Source organism: Homalodisca vitripennis, chromosome 1 (genome assembly GCF_021130785.1).
Source record: "Homalodisca vitripennis isolate AUS2020 chromosome 1, UT_GWSS_2.1, whole genome shotgun sequence".
In the NCBI taxonomy this organism is placed as follows: domain Eukaryota; kingdom Metazoa; phylum Arthropoda; class Insecta; order Hemiptera; family Cicadellidae; genus Homalodisca; species Homalodisca vitripennis.
This window is the reverse complement of record NC_060207.1, coordinates 213,109,643-213,127,441: the sequence shown is the minus strand read 5'-3', so window position 1 is coordinate 213,127,441 and position 17,799 is coordinate 213,109,643. Positions and strand designations below refer to the sequence as shown.

Below are 17,799 nucleotides of genomic sequence, written 5' to 3'. Positions count from 1 at the left end.
CAATGTGTATTATTAAAAATATCAAAGATACATTTCAAATACGTAATTCTATGACAGGTAACAAAATGCAAAGCAGCTTGATGTATATCATAAATAATTATCATGTTGCGGGTCTTATAACGGTAAGCCTGTTTGTAAGGCATTAATCGTGTTTTATAAGATCTTCAGCTTCATAACTCTTCGCACAAAGCACTTGAGAAATTATTATAAACAGCTGTTTGAATTGCTAATGATATTAGGCTACTAATAGATTATCTAAATGCAGTTCGAGTTAATTAAGCTTATGAGACTATTTCTGTCCGTCTTGATAAGAATGCAGATAATAATTAGATATTTTTGTCTCATAACGTTCATATACAGGGTGAGTTTAAATGCTTCTTTAAATATCGACTCCGTACTGATCAGGATGCTTCATTTTGATTAAATTCATATTTTCGGTCGTCTTTTTGGATCCGTTATATTGGAATTAAATCAATGTTTTAATTGTTTGAATTGTGAAATATGATTTTAATGTATTTTATTGTGCATAATATGATGGCGCGATCTATTTCTTAATAACCTTATTCGATCCTGACACATTGTTATCTTTTTCATTATTTTTACATTAATATATGAGATTGAAAAAGACAAAAAAATAAAGCTGAACTGAAAATTGCTTAAAGTTTTAAAAGAAATATTTTAAATAAAAAAAATTTTCTTTATAATATGTACTTCTAATGCACTCTCAAAATACAAGGTTCTTATTTGTATACAGAGTGTACTACTGTTGAGAGGTCGGAGGATACATTGAACACCTATTAATAAGTTGTAATTATTTTTATTTCAATGTCATTTAGCGTAAATGTGCTTAAGAAATCTTAAAAGTAATTCTTAAAAGTAATAAAGCTTGAGAATACCGATAAAAAACAGCATTGTGTTCAGTGCAAAAATGCATTGAAATCATGCATCAAAGCACCATATTCGAAAAAATAAATGATATAACTCCATTATGGTAGATACAAGATGGCGGGCAATAAAGTGAACTAAATCAAAATTAATTACTTGTTACTCAATAATGACCAGCGATTGTTTTGGATTTTATATAAGAAAAATGAGGAAGAAGGGAGGGGGAAGGATATATACAACTCACTCTGTGTATGTTTGTATGTGTGCTGCGTTTAAGTTGTAAACAGATAAAGTTATTTAAAATCGAAGGCTTATTGTTTTTGTTACACTTCCTTTTTTAGTTCCATGTAATTTTGAACTTAGCACATTGTTTTGTAATAGACTTTAGTATTTCGAGTTTTGTTATAAAACTATATATTGTAATAAAATGTATTCATTAATTAACATTAGTTAGTTGTTATGGTTTTTACTATATTTCTTTTATTGTTTTGGTTTAATGTTATTGTTATTGCATGGTTATTGTTATTGTATCACATTGTTATTGTTATTGTATCACATTGTATCACATTGTTATTGTTATAGTATTGTTATTGTTCTCATATTGACATTCTTCTTGAATTTGATACAGATTTTTAATAAGCTGGATTCGGTTGGACGTGGATGTGTATTGTGCGGGTATTAATTTTAAGATATACGGCTCCACAAATACGGTTGCTATGCATGATTAATGCTGTTGATTATTGTGGAATGTTCCACTATTTCTTTGTTAATGCTTAAGATATATTTATTTTATTGGTTCTTAGTTTTATATTATACATATATGCGTGTATTTACATATATTTATATTATCTATTATAATTATTGTTATTTATATTACTTATCGTACTGTCATGGGTTGTATACGTTGTCTCTTTTTTTTACTTGGATATCTCTCATGCACGATGGACTCTTGTTTGATTAATGTTGTTGCCTGCTGCCATCCGTGTATATATAGCTATTGTGTAATTTTTTTTTCAAACTTTGATTGCTTATTGTTATGTAGTTGCATGTAATGGGTTTCCGTTAAATAACTAAATAAATAAACATATATTTTTAACGCAGTATATTATGCTCGTATTTATGAACAATTTATTATTCTAATTTATACACTTTCATCTGTCTTTACGGTAGTATTTCTATTTCATGTATCAAAATTGCCTCCATGTTAACCAAGGAGGTCTCAAATCTGAATATTATGATTAGTACGGGTAGACAGTGTACCTGTATATCGGAAGGTCTATAGACTCCTTGTACCAGATAACAAGATGAACCTTGTCACCAGCAAGAGGAGGAGTCATGTCGCAGGGTAGCTTGGCCACCCCTCCCACCACAGCTTCTGCTTCTGTCATTGACACTGAAACAATACAGCAATTAGTTGGACTACATTGTGTAGAGTGAGCTGGAGCAAAGATGAAATTCTAAAGCTGAACAATCTTTAATGATTTTGATAGTATATTGAAAAACAATTGTGTTTTTTTTTAAGGTTATTTTTGACGATGGAAGGATTATGAAGGAAGCAGGATTTATCCGGACATTTGTTTCGCTGAACGATGGCAAATGTCCGAATAAATCCAGTTTCCTTCACAATTGTGTTGATATAATTAGCGTCTTTTAACGTTCTCACAAAGATGATTATAATCATTTACAGTTTTTAAGGAGAGGCCGAACCCGCTTTAGCCTTATTCATGGGCCACTGGGTAATACTAAGATCTCCTCAAAACTAATTGGGGGGGGGGGGGGCAGAACAGTATTGATAAAAGTAGTTCCGTCAAAGACAAGATTTGGACCTGCGCTATCTCTAAGATCCAAAATATTACGTAGTAGGTAGCCCAGCGCGGCGATATGCTTTTCCAATTAGATCATAATTAAGATTTTAACAAAATCTGAAATTTAACAAAATTTAGTTTATTTTATATAATTGAGTCTCCATATAATTCTCAAACGTTACAATTACACTAAAATTCCCCTCAAAGTTTCGTAACACTCAATGTTAAAACTACGGATTATTTAGAGTTATAATATTAATGTAAAACACTTTATACAGCTTTTTTGAAACACTTTATTACGATAAATGGTATAAAAATCTCTAACTAACAAACTTAAACGCTAAATTAAAAGCTGTAGCAATGTGGCTTAAAGTTTTTCCTAATAAGAACCATTTAATCCTCGTGCAGTTGTACGCCTTCATTTTTTTTATTTTTCATTCATAAAGTTGTATTTCAAATAATCTCGTAAGTCATTGTTTTAATAGGTACTCAAACAGTATACACTTTACAAAACACTAAAGTTTTGGATGATTATTAATTATGTATTTACAAGAACAAAATAATAAATTAATGAATTACCCTTTTAATTAGTAGCTTAGAACCCTCAATTGTTTTAATGTCATTCTTTAAGAGACCTACAACCAATGCTGTGTAAGAATTATTTTTATTACATTATTTTTTAATAATGAGGAGATAAAGTGGAGAAAGCTTAAATCTTAAACAGAAAACTGTGTTTTCTCCCTATAGTTGGTTATTACAATTCACAAGTATTTTCTTTTCTTTCGTTGTAATGCGTGGGTGAATATTACCCAAGCAGTAAAAAAATTTTTCCGGTGTTAATATATGTGAATACTGTAAAGTGGTAAACGCTTGAGGTGAGATGTTTAGCGTGTGACACAGGTTGAAGGGTCCCGGACCCGTCAGGGACATGCTTTAGAAAAACAAACTATAACATTAGAAATCTTCAGTAAGTCTACGACTAAAAATTAGGCTAAAATAGTGCACAAGGTTTGACATTGCCCTTATAGTTGAATAACTCAAGGCCATTTTACTCCAGTTCTCCACGCTTCCAACTGTAAGACGGTTGTTTAAAAAGTGACTCAGACACTCGTCTCTAAACAAAACAGTAACCACTGGTTCCTGCAAGTCCTTCAACTACCAATCTGTCATGACCCATGAGTCAATGGCGTCTCTGGTGCGGCGTGGTGTTGATATCGACTGCGATTCCAGTTGTCTGTTAGTGTTTTCATCAACGTCGATTGTTTGAGTGTCTCAAGTGTGCGATGACGAACTAAACTTCGTAGAAATCTATGAGTGAGTGGTGTTCACGCGTGTCAAGTTCTTGAAATCCAAACATGGAGGAAGAAACTAGAAATTGAAAATTCTAAATTTCTAAAATTTCTAAATTCGCCATTTCTCTTTCCACGTTATTCAGTAGTACGATTAACTAAACTTTTTAACTACGATTTACCTAAAAAGATTAAGTGAAATTATCTATAAGATACAGGTTGGACACCGACTTAAGTCTTTTAGGATTTTCAAAGTGTAGAAATTGAAATACTATTTGTAATAATAACTTCATAATAACAAAACACCCACAGAAAGCTGTGTTGGCGATGGACGAAGTCAAACATTTTATATTAAAATCACTCCATTGACAAAATCATGGCAAAAAATTTAACCGATTAAGCTTAATTATTATTGCAAAACAGTGAGAGAAAATTACTTTCTAGTTATTTGTCATGGAAAGTTATGGTGAACGTATAACTCTGACGTTACACCTTGAGTTTAAAGCAAAGAAATTTATTTTAGAATTAGAAAACTAATGTGATAACGCATTCAATATTTTTTTTTAGATCGCCAACTGTTAATTCCTGTTGAGTTTATTCTAAATTTACTTAAAACTTGAAAGGCACAGACAAGAGTAGCTTAAAGGCACAAAAGTGTGTACAAAGCGTGCTTCTCTCAGAACCAAATCATTTTTTTAATGCTAAAAAAGAAAAAGAATGACACAGTGGCATATTCTTGTGATTGACAAAAGAATTAACTTATTGCAAAAATCTGGACCAAAGTGGTTACTACATTAAGTGAGTGTAAATGTATAACCTTATTTGTCAGGAATCACCAAAAGAAAAACTTTCTAAAGATAATGTATTTATTTATGGATGTAATGAGTTTAACAGATGAAAGGGGTGTAATACAATTTTGCAAGTGTTCTGTGCCACAAATTAATGAAAACTGAATATACAGAAGATGTTTCTTCTGCGTTATAGTAAACAAGAATCCAACCTCAAGAATATGTTCATGGTACAGATATCAATTATCAAGTGAAAACTGTCCAGTTAAAGTTTATAATTGGAAAGCAGCAAATGATTAATCGGTAATGAATCCAGGTTGTTGCATTTTACATTTCTTACAGCAAAACAATTTATTATAAAGTTAAAAAATATATCAATACATGTCAAAGGTGATGCAGCGTATCGTTCCGATCTGTCTAGCTTTAGAAGCATTTCTAAGAAAGAGTGCTCTCAGCGCACTATGGAGCCAGAGATAATCTCTCCTAGAATTTCAATTCATGCTGCTAAATTGAAAGATGTCAAGTGTTTACTAAAAACGTTTTGGAAACGAATGAGAATGTATTGAAGAATTGGAAATCTTAGACTCAGTAAATTGTGGATATTGTCAACTCTGAAGCCAGTACCCGAAGAGAATAATCAGTGTTAAGTTTAGACCATTTTTATAACAATACTTGGTTATAGACGTTTTATAGCTTACTATTTACTGTCTAAAAAACAGCATTTTTACTCTAAATAAACTATAAAGTATGTGTAGTAATTTTCTGATAGCCATTTAATAATGCTGGACATATCATAATGTTTTAAATAAATGTTATGAATTTCACTCCGATGTTAACTACTTAAACCCTTGAAAATTGTTACATTATTACATTATGTATCATTTTCAAAACTGTTCAATCCATAAGGATTGATTTCAAACTAGTCTTATCAATCGGTTAGTTTCAAAAGTGACCTTATCCAAATTTTAAAAGCTCGTATACAGTAGACAGAAATATTTACAATATATATTTTACAATACTTATAAATATTTTATTACTGTTTCTTAATCCGCCATCTTATTAATTGTTAAAACCAACAATCTGAAATTTTTGAGATTCGAAATATTTGTATCAAATTTATGCGTTTCCTGTCAAACATAGCAGTGGATAAGGCTAGGTTTTGGAAAGATACAGGTACATTGTCCTCTAGGGTATTGCGCTCGGGGTTACGACATTGTAGCAGATTATTTCTTATTGGATTTTATTACTTAATTTAAAAACAAACACTTTAACAATAAAACTATTTTATTTGTGTAAGACCTTTCGTTTTTAACAAAAAACATCATCAGATCGCATAACTGAAATAAATGTGGTTCTTTTATTCCAGTTAAGTGGGTCTGATGTTGTCATTGAAAACAGAAGGCCGGACACAAATCAAATTGATTTATTATTGGAGTGTTTGTTTTTTTTTTTATTAACTTTATCAATACATGTTTGAATCATTATGTTCACTATGTAATGTGGACTAAATTCCTGTTCACTTATTTTAAGTATACAATACAGAGTTAACCATGATGAGGTACTGAATAATTTTTAATTTGTTACACAAAAATGACAATTTCCATTCTGCGACTTTCATTTCGAGATTTTGTACTGCATTAAATTTCTCTGAATGTTTTCCGGAGACATTTATATCCTCGCAAACTGTTTGCAACGATACATAGCCTAGATATCAATATCTATATGTTTAGACATGTAAAACGGTGTGTAATCGTTGGCTGATCTAATAGACTCACCCATCTTAGACATATATTAACTCACACTTTGATTATTATGTTGTTGGTTTAATTATTTAGGCACGATTACTACATTTATAATCCTAAAACTAGTGGGTTAGGAACTAAAACTATATAATTCAAGAAGAAAGCCCTAAACAATATTTCTGACATACAGATACAACAGAGGCTGTGTGATGAGGTTAGGCTAGCCAACAAGGTACCCGGTGTTTAGATGTGACAGGGACACTGTGATACAGGTAAATCAAGGAGTGAGGGAGGGGAGGATTCTTAGCAGTTCATAATACGTAGAAGCCAGAAAGCATTAATTGATTAAGTACTGTAGTAATAAAAACCTTGAGGTTGGTGCAATCAAAGTTACGAAAACATAAGTGTTTCTTATGATGTTTCTCATAACACATACGGGTATGCTTTGTTCATCCAATGCAGAAGTTTATAATAGAGTTTTAAACATTGTTATATTAGTAAATTGAATTGCAATTTTTTTAAATCTAATCTACATTCAGGTAACAATATTTGGAGAAATTTTAACACTCTTAAATCTTCATAATCTTAAGCAATTTAGTTACGTTTTTAATTTTCAATGAAGGGCCCTGGTCACTAATGAAAGTTTCCACCCAGAGTTTTCCATGTACAATCACATACACTGTTCACAGAGGTTTGTAACTAAAGCATGTTTATGGTCTTTTAAAAAAAGAGTGGATGATCCCTTTTTAAGCCTTATTCTATCCGTCCTCATTGGACCATGCAAGGATCTTATCAATCAGAATAAGGAGGAGAGTCGATACAGTACAAGGTCGAAGGTCAGATAAAAAGTGCTATGGTCACAGACAGGATTTGAACTTGCGCTACCTCTAACTCAGATCAAAGTCCAACGTCTTAGACCGCTTGGCCATCGACACTCCCACTTTCATCACACTAGTTGTAATTTTAAAAATCGTCTAAAAACTTTATATTGGTGTTCCAGAACATAAATTGTTATAATTTGGGTAAGGCAGTACGAGTTATGTTGTAGAGCTTTTCACGACAGAATTTAAACAGTTTTGAAACCTGAACTGTCCAAAATTAAAAGAAGTTAAAATCGAATATCCACAAAGATTTAGAGGGATATATTAATGATAAATTATGGCACACACACATGATTACGTTATATTTATTTATGGCGGATACATAGATAGCTTACGGAAGGCATTCGATTAATGGGAAACGTGATTTCCAAATACTATCGTACTTTATAAGAAACGAGACTTAAATGAATAATTAGTAATGATGGCGTCCAGTTCAGCGGCCGTGGCAATACAGAGTAGGCGTTTGCTGATTATTTCAAGTCGATTTTCCCTCCCCCTCCTCCCACAACAGCGGTTTTACTCCAACATGATCAGGATCAACCGGTTATGTCTGAATAAATTACATAAATGAGAACGATACCTTATCAGCCATAAAACAGTTGATGAGCAAGTTCTCAGCCGTCCCTGATATGCTCCTGTCTACAGATTTGAAGTCTTGCCACATAATCTTTCTAGTTTTATTATTTTATTTTTGTCTTGAAAACTGGTTCTTCAAAGTTGATTAGAGTAAATCCTTTGCAAAAAAATATGTCTTGTGTAATCTAATTCAAAATCACCTACTAGCCGTTATTTCTACAACTGCAAAATGATTTAAGGCAATTTTTCGCAAGATCCTTTGCCTATTTACAGTCCTTTATTTCTGATAAGCACGTGTTTTCACATCGCTTTCCACTGTATTGAACATTTTTTTAAATTTTATGAGATTCATTTGTCAAGGATTGACAAGGTAGATTATTCAATATATAATAGATTATTGGTATATTACTGTTCTAGTGATGCCCTGATTCATCCTTTTCACTAGAACTTTGACGATAGAGGTCAGCATGTGTTATTCGAAGGGCACAAGTACATCCTTGGGTTATCCCAGACAACATGTCAATATGTGGAGTGACATATATGTTTTTCCTGTACCCAGTACAGATTCAATTGAAATGTTCAAAACAAAAGAAGAGAAATAATTTGGGTTATTTATAATTAGTATACAGCTAAACAATTTGTTACTTTTATCAACTATTCTAATACTTACTCGACAGTACACGTTTATTATAAATTATTGAATAGATTTTATATCATATTTACAATTAGAACGTTCTCTTTACCTGATTTTGAAAAGAACGCATTCTGACATTTACTGCTTGCTCGGTAACAGTCGGGAAGCAAAAGGAGGACATATAATATCAATATGATGTTGCATATGTGAGCCAACGTCAACAAACAGGAACTTGTGTGTAAGTTTTCTTTTCCTTTTCTCTCTTCAGTCTCACAAGTGTGTAATAAAATCATATTTCAAAGATTTCTAAAACAATTAAACCCACTTTACAAAACATATTAAAAAAAATAATCATTGCCTTCTTTCAAAATTCATTTATTTTTAGTTAGAAGTTGGTTTCTTTAAGTTTATTGTTTTTAAACTTTGCAATGTTGATATAAAATAGTGTAATATTTATTCATCTATATTACACGTCTAAATATTAAGGTCAAATGGACGAAAAGCTGCTACAAAATTTCCACAGAACAACAAGTAGAACATACTATCTGTACTTTAACAACTCCTACAATTGTAGTGTATGTTTTGGATTTACTGTATTTAACGTGATTACGTAAAAATCAAAAGTCGATTTTCTGTTATTAAACAAAGGCAGCCCCGTTGTAAAGGCAAAACTTTCACCACCTTTACTATCGAAGATTGTAATCCCAAAGGAGTAGAAGGCGTAAGTACTAGCGGAAATGTTATAATTTTGATTCAGTATCAGCTTTAATAGGTTATCTTGATCTCTGATCACCTTCTAATCTTAACACTCCCAGCCCCACGTGAATATTTATGATTATAACGCGATTTGTGCTCGGGAATTGCATCCTGTGCAGTGACAACCTCTGGACTGGACTCCAAGCAGCTTGTGGGTATATTTGAACCCTTATCTTTCCTTTATTTTCTTCTTCCTGTTCATTAATTTATAGTACTGATACCTTCCCAAACTGACAAAGAGGATAGATTCCAATAGTTGAAACGTTGTGTTAAACTTTTGTTAATATATAAAGATGGCAAATGTCCGGAATCCTACTATCATTATTACGATAATTCCAAGACTATGCACGTTACGGGACACAAATATGCGACATAAATCACTGTCAGGTAGATATGCAAATAATGTAACTAATATTTAACAGCCTTACATTACTCAAAATGTAATTTTATTGTTCTTCTAAGTTGGTAACTACTGCGAATACTATTGGACACAACCGGTTGTGATCAAATGAAAATATAATCTTCTCTAATCAAGAGATCATAACGTAATATCTCCGTGCTACCAGCTGATGAGGATCTTGATTAGAGGATATGACGCTTGGGCGAGCGTTGTTTACAGTGCAGTCGCTGATAGTAAGTAGGCCAATTAGGCTTTCATACTCGGTCTTCCCTTATATTACATTACTTGTAACAACTGAGAGTTTCTTTATACTCGTATTTAGACGTTTCTCAGCTTATAGTTACAAAACAGTGGTATTTTAGAGTACAATTCATGAGAGTACTGTTTTGATTGTTACAGAGAACATTGAAAATATTCTTTAAAAATAATAAACATATTAAAGCCAATGTTTATCAAATTGAAAAAAAAAAAAACAGTAGCAGTCGTGGGACTGCCGATAGAAGTGAAAACGGAACTATTAAGTTGAGAGTAATTAAAACTATATGCAAAAATTATATGAAATTTTTTATGTTTTATTTATTAGTTACATATGATGGGTTAAACGAATCATGAACAAAATATAAATACAAAGTGGTTGAAAAAATAATTATTATACAATTATCTTAACAATATCTTAATAAAAAAGTACTGTAAGTATTAAAGAATATTATTTTAATGAAAAAAAGTTCAATGCAATCATTATACTTGTTGTAATTGCTCAATATTAATAGTTAGTTAAACATAGAATACAAGTGAGTAAACACCGAGGTGAACAACAGTGAGTTGAACACCGTTGTAAATAATAAAGTTATTGCTACGGATAAAGTATATAATTGCAATAACAATTAAACCCACAATATTTTTAAAACTAATAAATTAGTTAAATTAACTTGGCTCTTTCGTAAAGGTATTTTTATTGCACAATAAACTAATTTATTGAGTTAATACGGTATCAGTGAGCCAATGCGCCAACTACAGTTCCGGCAGAAACGTTCACTCATCACTTCATACGCTACTACAGGCTAAACTAAACTTCCAATAAAAAAATGATAAATTACAAAAAAAATATTCATCTATTTTCACACAACTTTCTCGCTGACAAATTTTGTCTGACCAAAAAATAAAAAAAAAACCTCGCTTACTCCTTTTTTCTTGTCATTGTAAACGCTATGTAAAATGTAAACAATAATCAAAATTATTTCGAAATTTTTTTAATATTTAAAAATGTAACCAATATATTGCCAATATTAAGAGCTTTAATTTGACGCATCTTACAGAATTGTACGACATTGGCTTCACTTTTAAATCGCGAGAGGAAGCCGTAAAGGTCACTGATTTTCGCAGTCTGTTTTCATACTCCGCCGGGACAGTTTTAACACAGCGAGACTGACTTTTTCATGCAGGTTAGTAGTCCGCGGCCAAGTCTACGGTTAAAAAACACAGCGAGACTGACTTTTTCATGCAGGTTAGTATCATTAGCATGTCGGTGACGCGAACCGAGGATTTTACCCTCTACCAAAACGCTCAACGCGCCTAAAGAAGTTTTCACTTAAAAAAAAACTACATTAAATCATTATTTAGAATTTTCGCATAAAGTGGCTCCACCACGAGTGTTTTGTTTTTGATATAATAACTCATATGGCAGGATTATAACTGTCAAATTTGTTCACACGTGTGTCCGAACTCAAAATCTGTTAACATTTTATTATTTTGTGTGATAGAACCGTATTTTTCAACACAGATAACTTATCGCTTAAGAGATAAGATAAAGTGAAAGACACCACTTCGCGGAATCGTTCAAGATGAGGATGCAATAGAATTTCTATTACAAGAACCATATAATGGTTTGCTCATTATTTGTATAAAGTGGAAATTAAATTAAACATTTTTATTAACAGAAAGTACTTTAACGAAAATATTTCATAAAGTTACATTGTTATTATTATGATCACGTTAAGATTATTAGCTATACTGAATATACTATTCTTTCCCCTTTTTCTTACAAAATAAAATGTACATTTTAAGCAGTTGCAATATTTATTTTTCATGAAAGAGGAAAAACTAAACCATACTAAGATACTATATACATTCTGATGACGACACGGCATCCTCAAAACTATTTAAGAATATACAGTACTTTTCGAATTTTATCAATGGAATATTATTTTTACAGTTTAACCTCATATTTATCCATTTGAATCTTTTTTGATTCAAAATCTCGTTTAAATCTCGTAGTTTTATGTCTAGGCGATAATTTCATAGAATTATTCAAATTTGTATTTGAAATATAGTACGATCACATTAGGTAAAAATATGAACAGAGTTTAAGTTTTCTACTAGTCAATTAAGTAAGATTCGATCAAAATAATAGATAAATTAAAATTTAGTTCCGAACCTTTAAGTTCGAGTTGTTCAAGTTGTTGTTTTTATAACTTTGAAATAATTCTTTTGTAACTTATTATTACATGAATGTTGTTAGTATTAGTAATAAATCTCTGTTCTTTTAAAATGATATGTAAATTTATTTAACCGAGAATTAGGTTGGTTATGCTTAATTGTACAAAATAACATACGAGTAGATTTAATTCGGTGTAAGTTATTAAGCAAGATAAAACTAATTTATTCAAATAATTATATCAAAATACTCTTGTTTGGCAATGGATGAACTCAGAATATTTCTATAAAAAACCGAGTTTAGCCGAACCTGCCCGAACATACCCGATGGCCGACGCCGATCTTTCCGTTCCGCTAAGGAAGTGGTTGCTAATAATAGCAACGTCACGTCCTGTGCAAGTTGAACGGTCTCAAACACATCCTCTCGCCAGCTTGGATGTGACCTGATGTCATGTTGCCATGTTGCCACGTCCGGTTGATTGAATGCAAAGCATCCCATTAGACTTATTGGAGACCGTTACATAATGATGCCCTATAGCAACTGCCTTAGTACAATTAGGCCAAGTAACTGAAAGCTTTTAAACTAAAATACCAAGTCGTAGTATATATTGTTTTATTTTTAAATAATAGCTATGTTCTTCTACACTAGTCTAATATTTTATAATGTCTTTAAGAACGTTGAAGTAATAATAATGTTTGAACGCTTTAACTCCAACGACTGTATAGTGCGGTTTTATTATTTTACTGGCCACCTATTTTACCAAATGCTGTGTTACCGATTTGAGTGATAGCTATATTGACATTTCTGAAAACAATTTTTAGTGATTTCAACAGTATATTAAATTATTGTAATTTTTAAATATAAGCTATAAACAGTTTTATTTATATGACTAGCGATAGTTTTGGTTTTATACTTTATCTTAAGTACTATAAATTGTCGTGTTACATTTACTTGCACAACATTGTAAAAAGGAAAACTGACACGTCCATACAAAAAGTGATGATACTCAACTTGTTAATAAAACAGGCTCATAATTTTTGTTCCCTTAGATTAAGAATTAAATTTAACAAAATAATAATTAATACATATTTTGTGTACCAAATATAATTTAGCTTTAACGGTGTTCACCAAAAATTTTTTAATTAAAAAGTTAAACTTATATATATATATATATATATATATATATATATATATATATATATATATATATAATATATAAAAGGCTATTGCCATTTATACAATTGAATGTAAATAAAAGTCGTTCGATAGGTATTTCGTCTTCCGATCATATGTTAGTTTGCTTATTTAAACGCATATGTGACAGATATGGCCAAATACAAAATAATTGAATCGGAAAAAGTAAGCGCTCTGTGGTGTAATGGTAGCACATTCACCCGGCAAGTGAGAGATCCGGGTTCGACTCCCGGCGGAGCACTTTTTGTGATTCAATGTTAATCGAAATGAAATAAGGGTATTGCTATTTATACAATTTAATGTATGTGTGTGTGTGTGTGTGTGTGTGTGTGTGTGTGTGTGTGTGTGTGTGTGTGTGTGTGTGTGTGCGTGCGCGCGCGCGCGCGTGTGTGTGTGTGTGTATACACTTTTAGGACATAATTTTATTTTTTAAGCAAGAAAAACAACTAAAGAATTAGGTTTATAACTAAAAAAATGGTCTGGTTATGAGATGTTTACAAAACTCTTACATTTTGAATCAAATAACTTACGATTTTGATGACACCACTTAAAATAATGATCGGGTTTAAAAGGGTATGCATGTTTCAATAGATATATCTACTAACAGATTTATTTGTAAAACGTTTTTATTTTTACACAAAGAATTCCTGAATCTAATACGTATTCTGCATCACTATTCTATATCACTAAAAGACACATACTTTCCCATTAACGCAAAACTGATAACAAAAATCTGTTACAACGCTCGGTGATAGAAGAACTAACACCTGAGACATCATAATTTGTATTATTCGGGACTATTTAATTTTTAAATTTCATTAATTTAAAACAAATTGATTACAGCATGATACAATTACGATTTATTATCATGAAAATTTCGTTGTCTGCGCTTTACCTGTTATAGACGCCGTTATATATGTTGATTTTCCCATTGTTATAACATTTTGATGTAAAGGATCACAGCCATTTCATATTATTAGTAAAACTTAAGCCCTAAGTTTTAAGCACTTACAAGGTATCATTATACTTTTAAACACTAGAAAGAAGTAAGAGATTTGTGGAAGAAGAGAAAGTAATAACGGTCCAGTTTAATTTTTCTTTTAGTGATATCGTTTTTGCTATCGTATAGATAAACGCTACTATGGATAAAGACGATAAAGATTATCTATTGCTTAGGTACAGCAAACTCTTTAGACCGTCTCCAGTGAAAATATAAAAATCTTCCTCAGCCTGTAAAATTAACTATTAGTTTCCATGCTACCGGTTAAATTAGCATTTAGTGGACAGGACGTAAAATAAGGCACCGTGATTCGTTTCCCCTGGAAGGTTAGCATTTTTAGATGTTATCAGTCGGGATAAGTCGGTTCGGACCACAGTAGCGGCGGCGTTATCAACGGGTAACCGACGGTTCCGCCCCCTGACTCGCATGCTGGAAGTGGGCGGGGCGGACATGAATACCCTCTGCCGTGACCTGGCTATATCTGCCCTGTAGATCCCATCGGAGTCCAGACCCTATCTTCTTAACCTCCACTGAATGTTAGGCTGGAATATGTTTTACAATAAATTCCTTTCATTTGTATAGATAGTAGATGTTACTTATGGCTTCGTACTGCATCGTGATAGGTGTGTCTTTTTTGTAAAGTATCCCAAAGGCATAATTTGATAAGCGACCGTTATTCAATGGACTTTTATATTTTATATTAATTTCTTTGAAATAAAGAACAGAATATTCCCTGTAATCAGGGATATAAAAGATTTATCTTTGAGATTAAATGGAAGCCACTGGCCACGCTGTACAAGATGTTCAACTTTGGACCTCACTTTGATAGCGCAGAACCTTATCTTATCTGTAAAATAGCCTATCGGTCAGTTGTTTGTTTACTATACAATATTTTCTTCTTATTCTGTCTGTTTAATCGTGACAGGGGCGTCATAGGTATCTTTTTAAGCACCCCAACGGCATAATTTGATTAACAAACGTTATTCAATATAAATTTATATTTTATAATAATGTCTATAAAATAAAGAATAGAATATTCCCTGTAATCAGAGAACAGAAAAGATTTATCATATCATCTGGGATTAAATGGAAGCCACTGGACACGCTGTACAAGACGTTCAACTTTGGACCTTACTTTGATAGCGCAGATCCTTGTCTTATCTGTAAAAATGCATATCTGTCAGTTGTTTGTTTACTATACAATATTTCCTTATATTCTGTCTGTTTAATAAGATCCTCCGACAGACCAATGGCCATTGAGGGTGGCCAGCATAGCAGTAAAAAGCGAACAGGCCTTATATGTTTTCAAAATTTAAAGTGGAATTACATATTCCTAACTTTGGGTTTGTACTTTTTTATGTTCCGGGACATCTATATAGAAGCATAAACTTAATGGCAATTTAAAGACAAACTATCTAGTAATGCAGAAAACTTTGTGAATTGATGAATGTTCATAAGTGTGGACCACCAATAAATGGCCCCTTTAAATTTTCCCGTCGGTTTAGGTGATTCATTATTTTGGAACTTTGAGCGCTCCATTTCATAATTGTATATGTAATTAGTAACAAATTGGAGTTGTTATAGAATACATGCATTGCTGTATAGGACATATTCTCAGTCGTTCAAAAATAATTCCTGGTCACACTGAAATTTGTGCACAACACAAACTTTTAGTGAATTAGTGTAAATTATGCACTATATGCTTGGTGTTCATTGAGAAATAATTGATAAACCCATACAGTACAGAGTCAAATGTTCAAGACAATCTCAATACCTGATGAATCAGACTGCCGCCCTAATGTATCTATAATGTCATGAAGTAGGTGGAATTCCAATATAAAAGCTGTTTTATTACTTGTTATTATTTCCGTATAGATAAAACTAATAAGTGAAGGCTACCTCCATTTAAAGTAAATATTTATGGGATTAAGATCGTAATTACATATAATTTAATAATCAAGTCAGTTTAATGTTGAAGAGAACATTCCTATCAAGCTAAAACTTTAACCACGAATTATGGATAAGTAGATATAAAGATGAGTACGATTAATCTCATTATTAAAGCCAAAGGCAAAAAGAAAGTGTAGTGAATTACAAAATTTGATATGTTATTCCAATGATAATGCTTGATATCTTTATCAGATCAAGATTGGCGCCAATCTTGGTTGTAATGAAATAAAACCTGGCTTTATTATAGGCGAGGTTAGGACTATAAAGTCCTCTCATCCACTTAACCTCAATATTTGGACTTTATATTGTAGTTCTATAAGAGCAATATAAAGCTCATACACTTTTATAACCTTTAATTTTAGTCGTAGAACCATGTGATGTGTTTTATTCTAAAGATATTTTTAACACGCATCCATATTTGGATATTTTATTTAGGATATTTGGATAGTTTACTAGAGAAAACTCAAACTTTCTTGTATTTAATATCCAGGAAGTATGCCCATTACATAAATACAGTTGGACGAATATAAATTATATTTTTAAACGAGTCATTTATTTTTTTCATAATCCTAACGATGAAATATAAGGTCGTACAAGTGTATGAGTTTTAATATTGTTCTTGTGGGAAAATATTCAAGGTCGTCTACTATAGACGAGTCTAACATTGATACAATAAGGTAGGTATATAATAATAAAGAAAATAAACAAACGATAATTACAGTTATCATTGTAATCAAAGTCACATCACATTGGTTGCATCCAATTCCTAGTGCTAATATCACATTTACCTTAGTAGAAAAGGTAAGTTGCACTCTGGAAATGATAAAACATGTTATACGGGGTCTGATTTCAGGCATTAGTGGTTCTGTGAAATACTGAACTACCAAAGGGATGTTATGATTGAAATCGAAACCGCAAAGTGTGATTGGGGCATAGAACACAGTGCCTTGCCGGACAAGGTGGTCTTTACCCGGCACGGCGGATATGAGCAATCAAGCGAAAAATTACTGGTCCTGGTCACGCATTTTGCTATCTATTACGGCCTTCATTAATCCAGAATGGTATAGCCAATGAGTTGTTGCACAAGCGGTGGCAACTTCCAGCAGCGTAAATGTTATATTTTTAATGGTTCGGGATTTAGGTTTTAGAGATTGGAACACCTGCCTGATGGCTGGACACTAAAGTTCTGGTCTGATATGGTACACAGTATAAAACGCCTCTTGATCTTGATTACGATCGACGACTGCTGGGAAATTATACAGAGCCCTTTTGTGATCTAGGTGTTTCTGATGTCGAAACGATGCAATCATCGCAGATCCCCAGACGGACGTGGACTTCAGATTCCAGGAGTCACGTTTGTGACAGTGATTTCAGACGCTGCACTAAGTGGAATGCGAGGTGGAGTTAGTCCCCTTTATTAGCTTTAAATTAAGCCCTCAATGCCATCATAGTTATGCTACGTAGC

At 32.1% G+C, this 17,799-nt stretch overlaps 1 protein-coding gene across 1 annotated transcript in view; it reads right to left on the bottom strand.

Annotated features, from left to right (window-relative positions):
* Nucleotides 1-17,799, bottom strand: part of LOC124353049 (nephrin-like) — a 262,467-nt gene that overhangs the window by 46,508 nt on the left and 198,160 nt on the right. Inside the window, 1 exon segment of the mRNA XM_046802853.1 lies at nt 2,146-2,278. Coding sequence (XP_046658809.1) covers nt 2,146-2,278 — 133 coding nt within the window.